The sequence below is a fragment of the Micrasema longulum genome, unplaced genomic scaffold (genome assembly GCF_059751315.1).
Source record: "Micrasema longulum isolate JH-2025_06_02 unplaced genomic scaffold, ASM5975131v1 h1tg000114l, whole genome shotgun sequence".
In the NCBI taxonomy this organism is placed as follows: domain Eukaryota; kingdom Metazoa; phylum Arthropoda; class Insecta; order Trichoptera; family Brachycentridae; genus Micrasema; species Micrasema longulum.
Window position 1 is genome coordinate 456,260 of NW_028277320.1, and position 16,966 is coordinate 473,225.

The 16,966-nt window shown below is 35.7% G+C and overlaps 1 protein-coding gene across 2 annotated transcripts in view; it reads right to left on the reverse strand.

Moving 5' to 3' along the window:
- LOC148284498 (uncharacterized) overlaps positions 1-16,966 on the reverse strand; it is an 83,174-nt gene that overhangs the window by 12,301 nt on the left and 53,907 nt on the right. For both annotated transcript variants that reach the window (XM_088239288.1, XM_088239295.1), the window contains exons 2-5: positions 7,212-7,358; positions 4,895-4,963; positions 2,493-2,578; positions 170-344 (exon numbers count right to left, since the gene is read on the reverse strand). In XM_088239288.1, the coding sequence (XP_088095414.1) occupies positions 170-344; positions 2,493-2,578; positions 4,895-4,963; positions 7,212-7,290 (409 nt within the window). In that variant the 5' untranslated portion in view covers positions 7,291-7,358. The remainder of the gene's footprint in view (positions 1-169; positions 345-2,492; positions 2,579-4,894; positions 4,964-7,211; positions 7,359-16,966) is intronic.

Sequence of the window (16,966 nt, forward strand, 5' to 3'; positions counted from 1 at the left end):
GATATACCCCGTAGTTAACATATCTTCGGAGATGTAGATTTGAGAATTTGTCACATTTGATGTGTAACAATGTTGGATTCGGAAGATTTTCATGGATCTGATGACAGCTTTTAATATAAACTGACAAGCAGTTTCAGAGCGTGATCGGTTAGCCGGTCTGGAGACTCACTCTTGTAGGGCTTCCTGTCCTGGTCCTTCTGCAGGTCGTCCAGCAGCGAGTCCAGCTCGGCGATGTTGTGCTTGAGCTCCCCGCGGCGCGCGACCGGGAGGGGGGAGGGCCGGTGGGGGGTGCTGGTGATGGCCGGGCGGCTACTGTTACTCGGGCTGTGCGAGAACTCGTATTGCTGGAATGATAACAATGCGCACTCAGTATGTGTGAGATAAGCGTGCTGTGTGAACCACCTTAGTATGACTAAAATCCATTGCAATTAGTACGAGTGTTTCTTTGATAACTTTCCATTACACATTAAGATTTCCCACAAACAACATATGGTATTACTGTCACCAGTTGCGTAGTCCTTAACTATACGTGCTTATGACTGACGAATTTTACTAACATATTTTTCTCACATCTCTCCCTTCAACTTGCTAAAAACCAGCCATAAAAACCATATAGTAAACAAGTGTCAAGCTGGATTGAATACGTTAAGAGCAGTCTCGCGAGTATGGTGGGGGAGCTACCCTTTTATACAGACTTTTTTACACTGCGTATATCCGGAGCCATCTCGATTATGCCTCGTTCCTAAAAGAATCTCCAAAGACTAGACCGGATCCAATCCCAAAGTCTGAGACTAGTTGTTGGAGCAATGAAGTCCTCTCCAATTAACGCTTTACAGGTAGAGGCTTCTGATGCCCCACTCGGAATGAGAGGACAATATTTGGCGGATAGGTTTTTGCTAAAATGCTCCGTCCAAAAAAGTAACCTACTTATCAAAAAAGTAAAATTTCTCTCTGACTGTCTGACATCATCATCCTTTTAGTCCTATAAACCGCCCCCTTTACTAGTCAACAGTTTTAATTTTTACAAATCTTTTGAATTTAACATTAACCCTAAAGACCTTCTTCCCCTTTATCGGTTTCCATTTAATGTTTCGATATACGCCCCACATATTGAACTCACATTCGGAGTTGAAAGCCACCTACAGCCCCGGTGTACATTCAACCGTATTCGGTCGTCAAGATGGATAGGTTGGAAAATTATGTACACTGATGGATCTCGGTCAGATTCGCCATCCCACACGGGTGCGGCCATATATTGTGAAGAAAACGATTCTCAAAGATTGTACAAATCACACAATAATGCATCTGTATTTACAGCGGAATGCAATGCAATCAGAGAAGCTGTCAAGTACGCTTTAAGCTCACAATATAGCAAGTTTCTTATCCTGTCGGATTCTCTGAGTGCCTTACAAAAAATCGAATCTCCCCCATCTTCTTATCCCGAAGACGAGCTCTGCATGGAAACTCGATTTCTTGTCTTTATTAGGGGCGTCCAATAAAAGCATTTTTATATCTTGGATCCCTAGCCATTGTGGAATTCTCGGTAACGAAAAGGTGGACACATTGGCAAAGGAGGCGGTCCGTTCCGGGGATCCTGCCTACAGTAACTTCCTACCACTTGGTGATATCCTTGTTATGACAACTTCGCACATGGCAAGAATATTGGGTAGCCTCCTCCCAAGCCAAGCGAAGATACCTTTTCCGGTTGAAAACAAATGTAACAGAAAAACCTCGGTTCTCCAAAGTGATTCTGAACAAATTTGAGACATCTTCTATATGCAAAAAGCACATTGGACATTGTTGTAATAGTTCTCATTTATTTAGAATCTATGTCCGGGACTCTGCCATGTGCGAATGTCAGCTTGAGGAGGAAGATCTAAATCATGTTTTCTTTGGATGCCCCACGAATGATTGTTATCCTGAGTTCCTATCTGACCTCTTTGGAGAGGAATCAGCGTCCCATTCCCTACTAATATTTTAACTCTCTTGTCCCCACCAAATAAACATATATTAAAAATTTTATGTAAATATGCAGTTATAGATGGTATTAAGTTGTAAATAAGTTATATGTTATGTAAAGTGTATGTAGTACTAACACATGTGCAAATATTTAAATAAGTCAATCTCAAACTTGACACTGGCTAGAACACCCCAGTTAGGGGTGAAAAAAGCCAAAAAAAAAACTAAAAAGAAGAACTTGCTAAAAAAATTATAATAAAAAAATTGTCTTTTTCACACGATAATATTAATTATGTAATATGTATGTTGCAACAAATTTAGAATGGTACCAATGTTTATGTATGTATTTTATTGTGATTCCTCATTAAACTTCCAAATAAAAATAATTAGCTACTATACTTAACTCTACAATTTCATACAGCCTGTTTTTGCTGAGAAATTCAACCGAGTAATTTGAGTGCTACGCTGTTTATATTTAAGAATAATCAACATAAACCGTAATAATTCAAAGTTCTTAATAGAAATATTCTAACCTCAACAGTGTGAAGATCCTTCCTGTTTAAAGATCCAGAAGGATCCTTCTCTTCCTTATATTCGTAATAATACTCTTTGTTTCCCGCTGAAATAAAACAAAACATTATCTACTTTATAGTAATACGAGTATGTATATTTGGTCAAAATAAAATATTTTTTTAATGAATTTAACTTGTATCCTAGTCTCTTATAAGCCCTCAGCATTATTTTTAATACTGTATAGAACCATTTTTGTAAAGCGCCTTTTATGAGTTGTTCCAGACGCGTAAATAGGGCGATAGAAAATATAAATAACTAGATAGAATCCCCGGTAAATGTACAAAACTGAGTGCTAGGCTCTCAATAAAGATAAAACAGTCACTTTCGAGCCTGGCCTCAGTATTACCGGGGCAAAATATAGCTAGGAAAAATAAATAATGTAATATAAAATAAAATTATGATCATCATGTTATGCGCGTCGCGGCTGCCGACGAAATGGCCCATACGGGCGCTAAGCGCCCGTATTTACGCCACCTGCGGCCGGCGGCATGTAGTGAGTGGCGGGGGAGAACTACCCCCACCACTCCCGGGCGGCCGGCGCGGGTGGGACGGCTGACTCACGGGGCCCGACGCGCACCGCTTTATATTTTTTTTTTTTTTTTTTTTAAGAAAAAGAAATATTTGCGTTCTTATGATTTACCCAAATATTTAATTTTGAGGGCCATTTTCAACGAGTTGTAAATAACTCACTATTAGAAAATGGAATAAAGTTGGGGTAAAGTGGGATTCGAACCACAGACCTTTGGTCCGTGAGTCCGAGACACTAGCCACAGGACCACAACCCAATCGATTATTATTATTTTTAATGAATAAATCAGTTGAGTTCCTAACTCTGAACAGTTCAGGCGTGTTTTATTCCGTTCTCCGCCCTGTTCGCCCTCCTGCACTTCGCTCTTCGCTCCGCTCTGACTGCCTTCGCCTCTCTGCACCACTTGGACCGGGTGAAAAGTCCTTTTCAGGGCTATTGAGATTGACTTGCGGTCGGCGCAGCTGTGCTCCTACCTTCCGACTTTGTCTTTGACTCTGTCTGGGAGGGCGGCTTCCCACTTACACCGGGAAGCTTGACTGCGGCAGACGCGGGTGACGAACCGGCGAACACAACGTGGTAACGCGTACGTTACATGTGTTATATTACAAAAATTGATCTTTATAGTTCAAGTTATTTACTATAAAGTAGGGAGGGCACGGGGCACGGCACACATAAACATATTATCAAGTGAGCTCTAATAAAAACAATATATACAGCGTGTTCATTAAACCCTGTCACATCCGAAACCACGATGATCAGTATGAGCAAGAAGACATATTGGCACATGAAAATAAAAGTTTAGAACGAATAAATTTTTTAAAAAATATAGTATCAGAAAAAGCAAATGGTTTCTGACTTCTGCAAGGGAGAAACAAGGAGGGGGGAGGGGAAGTTTGATACGCCAAAAATGCGTTGCCGCGCTCCCCTCGCTTCTCCTCTACAGAAGTAAGAAACCATTTGTTTTGTTTAATATTTTATTCGTAAAAATTTTCTTTGTTCTAAATACTAAATATATAGCAAAATCACTCGCAAACGAGTGGAGGCGTATAAAAAAAATTACTAAATATGTCTTCTTGCCCATACTGATTATCGTGGTTTCAAATGTGACAGGGTTTAAAGAACACCCTGTTTATATATAATTGGAAAATTTATATAGCGCCATTTTTGTGAAAATCACCTCAAGAGCGCTGTACAATAATTAAGTATCCCTGCACGTCTTGCAACTACAGAGCGCATGGACGATTGGGGATTCTAGTTCCTCCTTTCAACGTAAATATATTTCATTTAAAAATTGCTTAACACATCCTCGCGTTGGGGAAACAAGGTTCTATGCGGATTCATATTTTTTTTGAGACATGAAAGTTTGAAATGAAGACATTATTTTATTTAATGTTTTATATTAATATTGTCTTATTAAACTCAATAATAATTAAGGATTGATTTCGATTTTCTTTGAAATGTTGATGCAAATATAACCGATATTTAAATATGTAACAAAACATATTTTGTCAGATAGAACCTTATTTCCCCAACGCGACGACATGTCTTAACCTTATGTGTGAATTTAGTTTTTTTTTCTTCACAAATGTTTTTTACCATCTAATAGAAAATTGAATTTTGTGACTTCATCACGGGAATCTGATTTTTTCCCGGAATTATGATCATGTTTAAGTTGGCTTTGATCAATTATTTCCAAAATTATTAACTATCAATAATATTAATACAACACTATTGAATTTCATAGAAAAAAATGTTCAATACAGGCAAAAAACAAGAATACGTAAATAAATTTTAAAAGAAAAAGAACAGTATTTAAGTAATAAAATCAAGTACCTGGAACTCCATTGCCCGGTTGGATTAAGCTTCCATACTTCGATGGAAGAAGTTCGGCTTTCATTGAATCTGTAAACATATTATTGAATTTAAATGACCTATTTTCACATTTTAGGATGACGTTTCATAAGACATAATAAAGCGAGGCCCGAAGGACCGAATCTCCTAGCATGCATAGTATATATATATATTACTAAAAAGGTTTTTATATACATAATTAATAACAATGTTTCTACCTCTCTAATAGAGTAAAAACTCGTAATTAGAGACGTAGTTCGTTTTACAATTCATTTTGGTTATTTAAAATACGTTTCTCAAAATCAGATATTATATTAAAAAAGAAACAAAATTTTCTCCTGTATGGAGTTCAGGATAGGTTGAGTTTAGTGTGATTATTCAATTTAAAATGAAATGTTTCAGTTTATGATATTGATTTTAAGATTTCTGGAATATTAAAGTTTTTTTCCCCACATACGTATATTATTTAAAGCTTGCATCGATGCAATTTTAAATTATTTAGAAATCAAAGGTTTTGATAATTTTAGAGAAACTGGATGCCTTTAAAAAGATATCATCAATTGCGGGTACATACAGTTTTCAAAAAACTCAATTTGAAGGGTAGGTTCCATATTTTTAAAATGTAATTTTAGCTATTGTTTTTGCACAATCAAAAGCGGACGTAAACCTGACTCATAAGCTCCTCCCCAGCCTATAACTCCATACTGCAGAGTATGTATGATTATATAGTCTGTAGATATATAATCATACATATTCTGTATAAAAGTAGTAGTATAATAGACTGTATGATTGCGTAGTAAACAGTTTGAATATTTTTGAAGTATCTATGGATAAATTTATTTTATATAGAAATTTTCGTTGAATATGAATGTAATTTCCATACCAACATATTGTAGCGCTATTACAAGCAGATGTGTTTGTATAATTTAAATAATTTCAAGTGTTTGTACAAAGAATACTTTACTCAAAGAATTGTATCGGGTATTATTGACATACTAATTACGCTATCTTCTTTTTCCACTTGTAAAAATTTTTCAACATACTTAACACAATATTTTCTGAATAAATTTATGTGCTTTTAACATCTCATTTTCATCATCAGATCATCAAACCCTTATCCGCACCCGGCGGTGTATAGGGCACTGCACCGTTAAATAAAATGCGGCGTACCTCAATCATCTGTTGCAGGAAATTAAGATGATCAGTCTTACGCTTCAGATGGCAGTCCAGGGGCAATGAAATATTTTAGGGTAGACCGCCTTATAAACAAATATTTTATATCGACACTCCCAGGAATCGAATGCAGGACCTTAAACTTGGTAGGCGAATGCGTCAATCACTATACTACGAGTACCTCAGAGATACCCTTTTGCTCTATGGCGTTCAAAATTTCTGATTAGATTTTTGGTTTAGCAACAAACGTATAATGAACAGTTTCGATTTGCGCTTGCGATTCTCGACCGAGTACCTCCGGCCCGTTGCGATGCTGTAAACTGTCCTTAACTTCTAAATTGATAACCATATAATAGTTTTTGCCCATATGGGCGACTCTATAAGCCAGTGCGAATTATTACTAAGAGGTTAATACCCAAGAATCGCTAAATAAACCAAAATAAAGGTATAAAGTTTATATTTGAAGCACTAACTTTGTGGTTATTCATTATAATAAAATAAATAAAACAACTTTGTTTTTAACCACTAATTTTTATTTTCCACCGACGCGACGGTGAAAAATAAAAATTAGTGGTTAAAAACAAAGTTGTTTTATTTATTTTATCAAAATAAAGGTATTTAGTTATTATATCTACGGCATAAGCCAATTACAACAGTTATACAAAGAAACATATGTACGAGAAACTGAACAAAAGGAACATAATTCATAAACATACAAGACATCGAGATAAACCATGCCAGTCCATCTTCATCCCACACTGTTTTGATGGTGAAGAGATCTACGAAAAGCCGGCAGATCTATCCCGAATAATTCCATGTTGTGTGACGAATTGACTAATCTACACATTCTGGACATTGGGGCATAAAAACAAAAGTTGCTCTTAGAAGATTTGATAAGTAGCAGATTTTGACTTCTGGTGACACGGTTGGGAACATGAAAAGAAATTGATTGCAACAGAGATCACTGAACATGGAGTATTTTGAAAATCCATATAAGGTCCATCTAAGGTAGACTGTTACGTCCGCCCACCAAAGATATATAAATCTTAATAACTCCCCAGGGGTGATCCAGTCCTTGTCTACAAAAATTTGGACTAACCCAAAATATTGTCGAGATAATAATTACCAAAATCCCCATCATCATAGTTCCCTTTGGTGGAGTAAGTTCGGTATTCACTGTGCTTAGAATACGCCTTCTGCGCCATACTGACGTCTCCCTCACTCGCCCGTGGTTGAACTGGCGACCTCTCCCTTGTCCTGTAGCTCTTCTAACCTGGAAAGGGGAAGATACACATTATCAATATTGTACTCTTATCCATGATTACATAAAAAGGGGGAGGCTATCATTTAAAAGGCAAAAGAATAAATGAAAAAATTAAATACAGGATAAGTAAAAAGCAGTGTGATTATTAATTTTAATGTTTTTTTTTAGAAAAAGAAATATTAGCGTTCTTATAATTTACCCAAATATTTCAATTTTGGTGGCCATTTTCAACGAGTTGTGAATAACTCACTACGGGTAAACGTCGTTTTGCGCCGGTTCGATTTACACCGATTTACAATTATATGCCGGTTGGTGCCGGCGTGGGATTCCCCGGTTCGGCCGACACCAGATGACAGTAGGCGCCACGATTCTAACAGCAGACACATTTTTACACGTTGTTTTATTCTATTGCCGTGTACGCGAGCAGCCTATTGCGTGTGTGAAATAGTTTCCGAGTTGGTTTTCGTTTTTTTTAAGAAAAATAAAAATGTATGATTATATTTTCTATTTTATTATTATTAAAATTAAAAGAATATTAAAATATTTGTAGTTTATGCTATGATTCTGCAAGAAATGAAGCTACAATCAAAGCAAATGAAATTGGATGCTTTTTTTAAAAGTGTGCGAATTTAATTTAGTACCGACGAACTGTTGAGTTAGTATTTATTATGAAAAAAAACTTTTTTTATATCAAGAGATTATTATTTATTTTGTGAACGAAACTGTATTTATAAAATAAATTTATAATTTATTTAGAATATATATAGGATATGTATTAAATAAACATGTTGGATTGTTCTTAGAATTTTGACACGTAACCTAACCTTATATCTCCATTATATTTGTGTTCATTTTACGCCGATTTTTTTTACGCCGGGGTTCCGCCCCGGCGTAAAACGACGTTTACTACGTTACAAAATATCGTTCTCTGAAGCATCATCAGTGTTTTTGGCCGATGTTATCATGTTTTGGTAGAAGGCCCAAAAAAGAGGACGCGGTCAAAGGGCAGTTTGACAAATAGGTAATTGAATATAGTTTTCCTGCGACTCGCAGATGCCTCCCCGAATACAGTGCGAAAAAGACAACTGTTTTCCTATCTTCCCGAGTGTACGTATCGATACGTCAAAAGAGCCGGTAGATAAATACAGACGATCGTTAAGCATACCGCCTCAGTAATTGTCAAAAGTCATAAAAATCATGTTCAAGCGAGCATTTTTTGCTTGAATTGGGATTTATTGGAGTTTATAATCGCTTTGAAGTGGGCCCTTTTTATCACAGAAGCCTGTTTAAAATATAAATGAGAACTGTTTTAAATTTTGATGAAGTAAGGAAGATAGACTAAATTTTCAAGATCATTTGTTGATTGGATTCGATCATATGACGTCGACATGACAAGTCGGTAGAACAGATTAAATACTAGATTAAATTCCCTTTTTTATGTACCAACTTGTAAAAACAATTATACCTCGAATTCATTCATTAGACGCACCTGTAGAAATTATAACGGACTCAGTATTGATGTAGACATTTTTAACTGCACGTTGCATTTGTACAGAAAATTTCTTCATGGGGTCGATTATTTGGGATAGTTGCTGAATGTACATCTTGAGTGGTTTATGCTATGCATATGTGCCGCATGTAATGTATATGTTTGTGTATGTTTTATATGTGCGTTCATGTGTGTGCGTGGATGGCTCGGAGTGTACATTCGGTATTTTTATTTATTTTAATTTATTACCTCCATGGAAAACGCAAATGTCAACAATTATCTTTTTTTCATTTAAAATTCTTATTTATTTTTTATTTTTTGTCACATTTAATGTTTATATCTTTTTAATTTATGAAAACTTAATTGGTCTTTTTATGTTAAAAAATTGTTGTATTTAATACTGATTTTGTATGACTGTATGTTTTCTAAATAAAATAAAATAAAATAAATACAATATATTAAAATAAATAAAACATACCGAGCTAGATAGAGATAGAGATAGTACGGAAGTTAGAGGTACAGATGAGGATAGCGTTCATAATCGCGGCACAGGTGGGTACTTTACTCTTACAGTTTCACACCTCTGCTGGAAGAGCATTCCTTGCCGTGGGTCGTGGGTCCTGCGTCCTGCGTCCTGCTTCCTGCTACCGGATTTTAACAATTATTTTACACGGCTTACCGCCTTTTATTGTACACAGTATATACCTACTGCATTGGTACACGCGACGATAAAATTAAAATAAAACAAATTACATTAAAAATTGTACATAAACCAAGCACAATTGAGGACCGTTTTCACAAAGTGAAATTTCTACAAAGAAAACCAAATGCGTTTTTATTGAAATGGGTTCTTCCATGTGAGCTTTATCGATTGGTGAAATAAAACTTTAACAAAACGAAATAACTACACTTACATAGAGTTTTCACAAAGCGAAATATTTACATATTTTTTTGGGGAGTAAAGTTTTTTTAAATCGAAAAAAAAACATAAACAAAACATGATTTCGACCAAGAAAAAAGAAGTATAATAATAAAATAATATTATTTGAAATATATTTTGCTATCACTTTATTTGTGCTATTATGTAGGAGGAGGTAAATACCTAAATGTGTATATTTACATAGGTACTTAGATATGTCAGTAGACATATAATTCCCAACATAAATCAATTTTCCACGCATTCCTGTCACAAAAATATGTAGATATTTATTTATTGTGAAAATTCGTGAATTTAGAAAATTTTTATAAATAATTTGACTGATTCTACATTGTTGATTTTTAGTAGATTTTTATTTTATTTAAACTCGTAATAGTTTTATTTTTAACATGAAAAAACCTTCACCTGAAAAATGTACATTTTGTAGATATTGGGCTTTGTTAAAACGGTCCTCAATCGGAGAACGAAATTAAAATGGAAAACAAAAATAAAGATAAGACACAAAATACGCCTGTTTATTCATATGAAGAGAAAACGAAATATAATTGACGTAAATTTCAAGTAAAAGGTTAGATTCTAGACATTTTTTGATCTGTGAATCACTCGATATCAACAATATTCCCAAATTTATTAGCAATAATTGCCAACCAATTAATAACGTTATTGTATTTGACGTCGGTGCGGCAGTTTTCTTCCAGAAATAACATGACATGTGTCGCCTCGTGAGAGTATGCCTTTGTGGCTCATGAAACCATATTAATTGTACAATTTCTGGGCAATCAAATAGAGAGTTGACTATTTTATACAGTAACATTCAACTAAACATTTCTCTTCTGCCATACCTACAATGAGGGTAGTTTTAGTTCTGCTTGTAATCATTTATAGTTATTCATATCTATTGGGATGTTGTGCTTGTAGTAGAAGTTTTCTGTGTATCGAATCAAGAAGTTTAATGTGTATTTTATGATCCGAATACAATATTTGGGTACAGTAGGTACTTCACTTGACTACGAGCGAATGCAGTGTAAAGATGTATACTATTTATATATTATTTCTATATGTAGAGGCGTGGACTCTAAAAGTTAATGTTATAAACCGCCTCGAAGCATTTTAAATATGGATCCACAGTAGAGTGTTAAGAATATCTTGGACCGATATGATAACCAACAATGAAGTGTTACGTAGTGCCAATACTAATAGAGAACTATTCACCACTGTTAAGCTCCGTAAGATTTCATATTTTGGCCATGTGTCGAGAGGTGATAAATATGCTATACTTCAGCTCGTCATGAAGAGGGAGATCGAGGGACGTAGAGGTGTCGGAAGAAAACAGCTTTTCTGGCTTCGAAACATCCGAGCATGGACCGGGATTAGAACTGTGGAGGAGCTGTTTCGCACTGCTCGGGATATGGAAGCTTTCTCCCGAGTGATCGTCAACGTCGGGGGGACCCGACATGACACGTGAAGAAGAAGAAGAATAGTACATATATATAGTATACAGTTAATGTAGCTTTAGAACAGGTATTTTTATATCTAGTGAAGCTGCTAGGATTATTTACTTGCAATTCAATTCGACGTCTAACACTTATTTTGTATTGTATATATATACTTTTATTTTTTGCCAATAAACGCCGTATTTCGGCACTGAAATCTTTGGGCATTCTCAGTACAAAACCCGCGCGTTCGCAGAATTTAAATTAATTTTCCTATCGCCGTAAACGAATCGTCACTTCGCAATGTACAAAAATAGATATGTACTTACGTAATAATTAGCGCAAAAAAATGTAAAGCCCGTAGAGGGCGTTTAAATACATACAAAAAAAATGATGTCAAAGTCGATCTCCTTGTCATATAACCCCGTGTTGACATTAGCCAGTAGGTACGCGGAGATCGCCGTAAAAATAAAGAATAAATCGTGACTAATTAATTGGCCGAGAGAGAAAAGTGCGTGCCAAGTTGGAAATGAATAATAGTGTGTATTATATTATCATAGGTCTATGTTCCACGAAGAAGGAAACCTCTTCCAGAAATACCCCAGTCCGCGAGTTTAGCGCTAAACGGCCGGAAGTTAGGGCGCGTGCACACCACGGTATTAGCATCGATCAAACAATAGCAATAGCATAATAGCAGTTCATTTAAAATGTTATATAATAACATTGCATTTACATTTATTAGGGACTGAGACACGGTTTATAGCGACATAAGCAGGAACGGCTCATGGCTCATGCATGTCAACTTGCCCCGACTCGCTACGATATGAAAAATGTTTTCTTACGCGAGCCAAAAATTGGAGCATTAAATATTACCGCGAAGTTTCTTGAAAATGCATGTAAAAAAAAAAACGAACTACTTTGCACGACCGATCAACCAATTATAAGAGTTATGATAGATTTCCGGTTTACGGTACGAAAACTGACGAATCAGTAGAATTTATCGAGAAGGGAAGAAAAGGTCACACGCGAAGTAATTTCAAAAATGCGAAACTTTAAAAAATCATAGCTCTGATAATAAAAAAACCACTGAAATTCCTTATTATTGAAATTATGCAAGAAATTATTCATCCACACTGGAAAGAGTCATATCACTGCTGTCTCATAAAATACCACATGTATCGTGTTGATAGAAAATGATAAGTTGCTTTTTCGGTCGACGCTCTAGATTTCTGGTAAAATCATTCGGCGCGGGTGTGTCATCGATAAATGGATACATAAAAGACATACAATTCCCATTTTTGTTTCTACTATACTAATATACATCGCCGAGGCCCAGCGTCTCGACGAGAATAGCCAAATATAGCGAACCTATACATGTGTGGTATTCCATTCTCTGCGCCTACTGCGAGGGACTCGTAGCTTGTAGTGATAAGTCTGCCAGCTTCGAGCTTCGAGTACAGCTCCACTGCTCTACGGACTACGAGGAGAGGCAGACGGACGGAATTAGAATCGGACGATGAGTAAGGCGAGAGCGGGCAGCGGGCAGCGGGAGGCGGGAGTCGCGGAGACCTGCACCGGCTGGACTATTGTGCGCCTGACGCCCGACGCCGGGCCACTAATAGACAGACACCTGACTGACTTCACCTGATTACGGCGACTCCGGATCTCCGGATGCGGAACTAATACTCGAACTGAGCGATGTTTTATCTCCTACGTTTGCTGAAAATCTGCGAGTCTAGCGATGATTCGCGTTTCTCGCTACGATGCCCCATCGCTGTACTGTCTCAGCTCTCGGCGTCTCGATGGATATGCCGCCTCAGTGCGGAAATGACGCCAGAGCAAACATCCCACTCTAATAGTCATTTTATTTTAGTGTATGGTTTTGTGATTACATGTCTCCCTAGAAACACTCGTATCGCGGCAGTATCGGAATGTAAGTAGTAAGTATTCATAAGGCACTTGAAATATTATGTTTTCTGCTAATTTTTAATTATTTTTTTATTTTTTTAATAATTTTTGCACCACAACTGCCCGGTGAATTACAGCGGCGGTTCCTAAAGGGTGCGAGGGTCACGGGGTTCCGAAAGTGCATTAAAACTAGGATTATACTTTATAAGTAAAACTGTAAAAAAAAAACATTATTTTTAACAATTCAATAACCGACTAGTTTCGGCAAAACACTATGCCTTCTTCAGGGTTAATTATAAACGAACATAATATAACATTTACACGGTGAGAGTACAGTGGGCGTGGCTGAGGGAAATGAGGGTGGGAAGAAACTAGTTGGTTATTAATCTGAAAAAAACATTAAAAAAAACAAAGTTATTTTTACATTATAATACCATCATCATCATCGTTCCCTTTCCGCACCTGATGGTGCATAGGGCACCGCATTGGTACACCAATTGCAGCGTACCTTAATCATTTCGGTTAAATTAAGGTAAGATGTTGAGTTTTACGCTTCAAGTACCAGTCCTGGGACTATGAAATATTCTAGTGTGAAAACACCCATTTTAAATCAATATTTTACATCAATTATACCGGGAATCGGACCCGAGACTTCTTGCATGGCGGGCTAACGCGCTGACCATTACACCACGAGGCCGACGATATAATATATTCAATAATAATGTTCCACAAAGATAGTGCTTCAAACATTAAAAATATCAAAATATAGTCTTTCTTTTCGGGTCGAGCATTACAAATTATAACATGCAAATAATAAGGTGTCATAGGTCTTAAAAAAACATTTTTGTCGAGATGGGGTTCCGTCAAAAAAAGGTAGATCAATTAGAGTTTCATTGGCAAAAAAATATTGCGAACCCCTGAATTACAGCGCGGAACAATTTGTGATCTCACCGGGAATCGAACCCGGAACCTTCCGCGTGTGAGCCGAGCGTCTCAAAAACTACACCACGTAGGTCTTTCGGTTTAGCAGGCTGGCTGGCAACCTTGGCAAGCTTTCGCTGTTTTGGGTTGTGTTTCATCCAGATTTTTCGACAGGTGGTTGCATAATTCGTGTCCGATGAACACGCGTGTACAGCGTGTATACGTCTCCGTTAATATTGTAAAATGGTACATATTGTCAACATTATGCGATGGGTCCGGCGAGCGGAGAGGCAGGAGGAACCGGGGAGCCGCGCGGAACTGGGCCAGGGCCGGACGAGAGCCGCCGAGCGCGGCCCACGCGCTCCGCACACTCCGCACGCAATTTTACTCCTATAATCGCAGTATCTGGATTGTTTACGACATTTGGAAGCTGTGTGATTTTTTCACTATTAATGACATAATAATATTATGTCGTGTAATAAACTCTGCAAATAGTCATCTTGACAAGTACACATATCTTACACATCTACCGATGATTTTCACAAGTCTGTTTTTGGTTGGCTAGAAGATATATATCAGCATATTCCTGTTCTCTGTATCTGTTCCCAAGCGTCTCACAAATAATAATTGCCGATATCGTCCATGGTACACTCGACCGCTAATTAAAATAATTTCAGAAAAAAAATAAAAAAATCACAAAAAATGTAAAAAGTAGTCTCAAGCGTCTGATTATCGTACTTCTTCTTTGCTGAAGGAAAGACAAAAACGCACGAATAAGGAATGTTACCTACATTTTATCACAACTGCTGAATATAACATTAACCGAGAACCTAAACTTTTCTGGTCTTTTGTCAAGTCCAAGCGAGCTGGGTGTGATGTGCCTCTTCAAATGTCCTACAAAGATAATTTGGTTATTGGCGGTCAGAATATTTTTAATGCTTTTGCGGAATATTTCCATTCTGAATTTTTGGAAACTAATGCATCTAGTTGTAGTGTTCCTGCCGATGAAAATAGTTTAATTGATCTTAATGCTATAGAAATAAATGAGTCATTGGCAACAAAATATCTCAAAAAACTTAGTCAGCAAAGGTGCTGGCTTTGATGGCATACACCCTTTTTTTATTTCTAAATGTATTAAACAGCTTGCGCATCCTCTTACTTATCTTTTTCAATTATCAATAAAGGAAGGCACGTTTCCTGAAATATGGAAAAAGGCAAATACACCTGTGCATAAAAAAGGAAATAAGAGCCTTGTAGAAAATTATCGACCCATTTCTCTTCATTTTTAGTAAAATCCTTGAAAATATAGTAACTGATCAGCTCTTCGATGTTATTAAACCACATATTAATCCCAATCAACATGGATTCTATAAGAAACGGTCAGTTGAATAAAATCTTTGTGGATTTACCGATATTGTTTTGAATGCAATGGATGCAGGTTTTTAGGTAGACGTTTTATATACGGATTATTCAAAGGCTTTCGATAAAATAAGTCATTCGGTCTTACTTCGCAAGCTTTGGAACATTGGTATACGGGGGAATCTGTATCGTTGGATATTTTTTATTTTTTATTTTTTTATTTTCTTTTATTCAGGAAACATACAGTACAGTTACAAAGTTTAATATTTTACACAATTGGACTTAATTCTAATGGACCAGTGAAGTTTCCATATTAAAAAGCAATTAAATCTAATGTTAATTATGAAAGTATAAAAAAGAGAAGAAAAAAGAAAACATAAATGAAAGTTGTTTAAAAATTTGAATTTAAGTGAAAAAAAAAAAATATTTTAAGGTTTATAGTTTGTAGTGAGTATTTACAAATGGAAATAATATTAAAAATGAAGAAAACTTGTAAGAGTAATTAAGAATTAAGAATGGAAATAAAGAATGAAAAACATACTCAGATGTAAAAATAAAATAAAATAGTAATAACATTTTTTTTTAAAAAAGGAAAAACATAAACACATATTTATTTTAAGGGATTCAAAGAAACGATGAGAAGAATCTTTAAGTGAAATATAAGACAGTAAATTTAAATTTAGGTCAATTTAAAAAACATCTTCAAAATTAATGACATATTATAGTAAGAGCAGCAATATATTGATTTTATTAACATATATAATATAAGTAATTAAAAGTTGTTTAAAAGTATAACAAGTATAAAAACATGCCAATGGCAGCAGAGAAAAAAGAAAAAATAAAGAAGGAATAACAAGTATGGCAAGTAATCATTTAAAATTTGAAAAAGCAATATAAGGAGAAGATTTTAAACCAAGAGAAGTCGATAAAATTTCATTAAAGCGATTTTAGAAGTAATACAAAATTTCAAAAGAGAAATTTAATTTATAATAATAATATGAATGTATGTAATTTGAGTGATATAAGAGAAAAAGGGACCAACCGGAGTTTTATTCAAAAGTTTTCAATACACTATTTTTAAATAATTGTAATCCTGTATGATATATATCTATATGGTTAAAAAAGCTGTTAAAAGTGGAACACGATCTGTGTAAAAACGAATTCTGGCAATAGTTCGTATTGACACTAGGTATTCTAAAGGTTGGGTAATTTCGTAGGGCACGTGATGGACAGTTAATTTGAATTTTATTTAGGAGCTGGGACGAATCAGCTAGACTGTTAATAATTTTATAGAGGAATGTGAGGTCCATTAATGTTCTCCTTTTTTCGAGGTTAATCAGTTTGTGAAAACGTCCAGATAAGTCATGATTTGGAAATATAAGAGAGCATCGGAAATTCAAATGTTTTAAAAATTTGTTTTGTACTTTCTCCAGCCTGTCAATATAAGTAATGTATTGTGGATTCCAAACGATAGACGCAAATTCAAGATGGGTTCTTACATAACTATAATAAAGATTTTTTATTGTTAGATCATTTTTAAAAGGCTTAGATACTCGTATAATAAAACCTA